The following is a 3,828-nucleotide window of genomic DNA, read 5'->3' as shown; positions in this document are numbered from 1 at the left end:
AGGTGCTGTTAGAGGAAAAGCATTTTAATTGTGCGTGCCTGGGCTGAATGACTTACAATTTTCAACTCTGTTATAGCTACAAAGTAACTTGACATTTGTTATCAACAAAGTAGGGCGCGTTTGGGCTGCTCCCATGATGATAATGGGTGTGTAGACGGTTGGGTGTTTCAGTTCTAGGAAAGTTTGATGTGATTGTATTCAGTTCAGAGAAAGTGTGTGAATAATTAATATTATATGTAGCATATAAAATGTTTACGATATTTAAGAGATTTGGCATACTAGCATGTTTGATACATAAATTGATGATGCAATTTAAAATGCATCATAGAGTATTTGATTTTAGACTTATGATTTTAAATTGAATATTATAAAGTAATTTGGCTAAATGTGTGAATAGTATTAGAATATTTAAAACAACTTAAGATTTATTATGTTAGTAAATTTATTAGTTTACAAAACTGCATAAATAGCTGGAAAACTGTTAATTGTCAGGCTGAGAATTTTGTAGATTATTTTTTCAAGTTCTTTGCAGACACATATGGCTCTCACAAGTAAGTTTGTTGGTCTCTAGACTTTCTCAATGACCGCTGAAAACCAGATTTTGATTAGGAAATGTGTGAAATACAGTACTTTGGTTTGAACCCTGAGTCCTTCCTGCCAGTGTAAGAACGTTTCTTCCTCCCTTAATTTGCTTCCTTCTTTCCTGCATGTTACCACTGGCAGAGCAAATATGACTCAGAAACCGGCTCCTCAGGGTTGTAACATTAGATGATACAGGCTTGGGTCATTACACATGACACAGTGCCTTTGTTTCATTGGGCTGGGCTCCCTGGAAGGTGTGCTGCTGCCTGAGCTGCTGGAAAAGCACTGACAGGTGTTTGCTAGAAAAGCACTCCTGAGCCTTGCCACCAGCTTGGACTTCTAGGGACTTTCCTCTCAGCCAGGAAGGATTTTGATATTCATCAGAAATACTTCTGGAAGATTCAAGAAGCTGTAGAGGTGAAGTAAGCCTGTGAAGGACCAGCATGGGAATCCTATACTCCGAGGTACATCACCTTTCTGAAAGCAGAGTTCCAAAGATGTTAAAAGTTGCTCATGCTTTTCAAATGCAATTGTCTATCCCTGTTAATATATTTCTGTTTTGTCTGTTAAACTCCCTGGGGGAGTATTAAGTCAGAAAAAATAAAGTCCTATGTGTTATTCTTTTTGATATTCTTAATAGTTTAAGACAAAGTATTTTGTAATTCTAAAATATTAGCTAGATCTAAGTTGAGATGAATATAACACATATTTCATAGTGTCTGGATGTTTACAGGGATAATTTGGGCAAAATTGAGTTTCAGTTGTGCTTTTCTCATGACAAACGCTCAGAGAAAAAGAGAAAATTTTACCCAATTGGATTTTCTAAATATCCAAAAGATTGACTGCCTCGTTTTATGGAACCACATGACCAGAGTAATGCCTTTCAGCTTGGTATTTGAAGGGAAATTCACCCTTAGTAATTATTAGTAAAGACCATCACTATGAAGAAGAGGAATAATACAATATATTTTGATAATCTGATTATTTTCTTTTCACATCTGATGCTATACTTTTACTTGTATTGGAAGTAACTTATTAGAATCAAATGGATTTTTAATAATGTTTCAAGAAAGTACAAGCAAGGAATATTTAGACAAGAGTACAAGAGGTGTAATGATGTCATTATACATAATTTACAACCTCTCCTCTCTGACACAATTAACTGGTTAATCTGCATTTCATTGCAGATGCTCAGGGGAACCTCCTTGGATAGTTTTGATCTCCCAGTATTAAAGACAGTTTATTTGCAGTTATTTCTAATGTCGTGTGTGTATATCCCTCTGTGTGTGCAAACGTACTGTTTGATTGGTTTGTAACTCTAGGTACGTCTTGCTCAGTGATTTTAGTCTCATGAAGAGATAATATACATGAAAATGACAAAACATGTACTGCTCTTAAAAGCTACTCTGGTAACTCTCAAACTTTAGATTGCCCAAGTGTCAGGAAAAGAAGTTTGTCTGAAATGCAGTTTCAAGGGACTCCAACCCAGAGTCTGTTTCACTCAGTCTGTGGTGGGACACAAAAGTATACTTTTTAGAAGGAGCATCCCAGGTGGTTCTGACACAGGGGTGATTTGTTTACCACCATCCTGAGAAAGAAAGACTACCACAGGCCAGTGCTTTTCCAATTTTAATGTGCATACAGATCTTCTGAAGGTCTTGTTTAAATGCAGATTTTTAGTCTGTAGATCTGGGACCTAAGATTCTGCATTTTGGTTGCTTTTCAGATGGCATGCGGGAATTATATATGATTTGGAAAAAGAAACCAAAAAAAAAAAAAAAAAAATGCCTAGTCTCATCCTCAGGTATTCTGATGTAGAAAGTTGGAAGTAGGACCTTTCATTCAACTTTCTGACGTAGAAAGTTGGAAGTAGGACCTTTAAATAGTAATCTCTTAAATCTCTTAAATATTTAAACATAGCCTACTCATTTGTTATACACCATTTGCTCTGTGTTTCCTAAGAATAAAGACTGTGAGCTACTCATTAAGGACAAGAAAAAGCCTGCTGGATCCCTGGTCCTATGTTGCCTGGAAGAATCTATTTTTTAAAAAAACTTCCCCCAATTTGAGTGTGGGAAGCTCCTTTAGATTGGGGACATAGGATTACCATTTTTTCCTTAGAGCTTTGCAGTGCTAATGGTTATGCAATATATATATATACACACATATATATACACATATATACACATACATACACACACACACACACACATATATATATATATATATTTTTTTAGACGGAGTCTCGCTCTGTCGCCCAGGCTGGAGTGCAGTGGCGCGATCTCAGCTCACTGCAATCTCTGCCTCCTGGGTTCCCGCCATTCTCCTGCCTCAGCCTCCCGAGTAGCTGGGACTACAGGCGCCCATCACCATGCTCGACAAATTTTTTGTATTTTTCAGTAGAGACGGGGTTTCACCATGTTAGCCAGGATGGTCTCGATCTCCTGACCTCGTTATCTGCCCGCCTTGGCCTCCCAAAGTGCTGGGATTATAGGAGTGAGCCACCGCGCCCGGCCACAATATATATTTTTAAGAAAGAAGGAGAGAATGAGGGAGGATCCCAGAGAGTTGGTCCTGAAATCTGCACTAGAGGATAAGCTTAGAGCTCTGTGAGAGGCCCTAATTTTGAATAAGTAACTCCAATTGTGTAAGATGGACTTTTAAACAAGGCTGATTCTTTTAAACCCTTATCAACTATATTTGTTCATAATATTTACAATAGCAACAAACATTTATTTAAGGCTTCTTATATATCAGGCCCTATTTTAAGCACTTTATATGTATTAACTCGTTTAATACAGCAATCTTATAAGAGTCACTTTTAGTATCCTTATTTTACAAATGAAGAAACTGAGGAAAAGATAGTCACTGGCTCATAGTTATACAGTTGAAAAGTGCTTATTGGCTGGAGATTAGTGGCTAGGATGAGTCCTGTGTTTACTCATTCAAGAGATTCTTCTTACATCACTGCTGAACTACTAAATTCTTTTACTACTTGTTATTTCAACAGATATGTCATGCTCCGTAAGAGAGCTGGTCTTAACCACTCTGCTGTTCTGCCACTGTTCTAACTAGGATGGTGCCCTGTTCCCTTAGTGGAAAGAATGGGTAAACTAAATCCAGGTCCAATGAGGTACATTCTACTCCTACCTTGCAACAGAGAACTGCTGCATTGTGAAGTAGTACAAAAATTGGAAAGAAGAAAAATGCTGAGAACTTAAAAGAGTTCAGGAACTAACACTTAGA

General features: G+C 37.4%; 1 protein-coding gene across 1 annotated transcript in view; it reads left to right on the top strand.

Annotated features, from left to right (window-relative positions):
* The first annotated feature begins 777 nt into the window (after positions 1 to 777).
* Positions 778 to 3,828, top strand: part of ANKRD22 (ankyrin repeat domain 22) — a 31,553-nt gene continuing 28,502 nt past the window's right edge. Inside the window, exon 1 of the mRNA XM_050803153.1 lies at positions 778 to 1,046. Within this exon, the coding sequence (XP_050659110.1) occupies positions 1,026 to 1,046 (21 nt within the window). The 5' untranslated portion in view covers positions 778 to 1,025. The remainder of the gene's footprint in view (positions 1,047 to 3,828) is intronic.

The sequence above is a fragment of the Macaca thibetana genome, chromosome 9 (genome assembly GCF_024542745.1).
Source record: "Macaca thibetana thibetana isolate TM-01 chromosome 9, ASM2454274v1, whole genome shotgun sequence".
In the NCBI taxonomy this organism is placed as follows: domain Eukaryota; kingdom Metazoa; phylum Chordata; class Mammalia; order Primates; family Cercopithecidae; genus Macaca; species Macaca thibetana.
The sequence above is the reverse complement of the archived record's forward strand: the minus strand, read 5'-3'. Positions and strand labels throughout refer to the sequence as shown.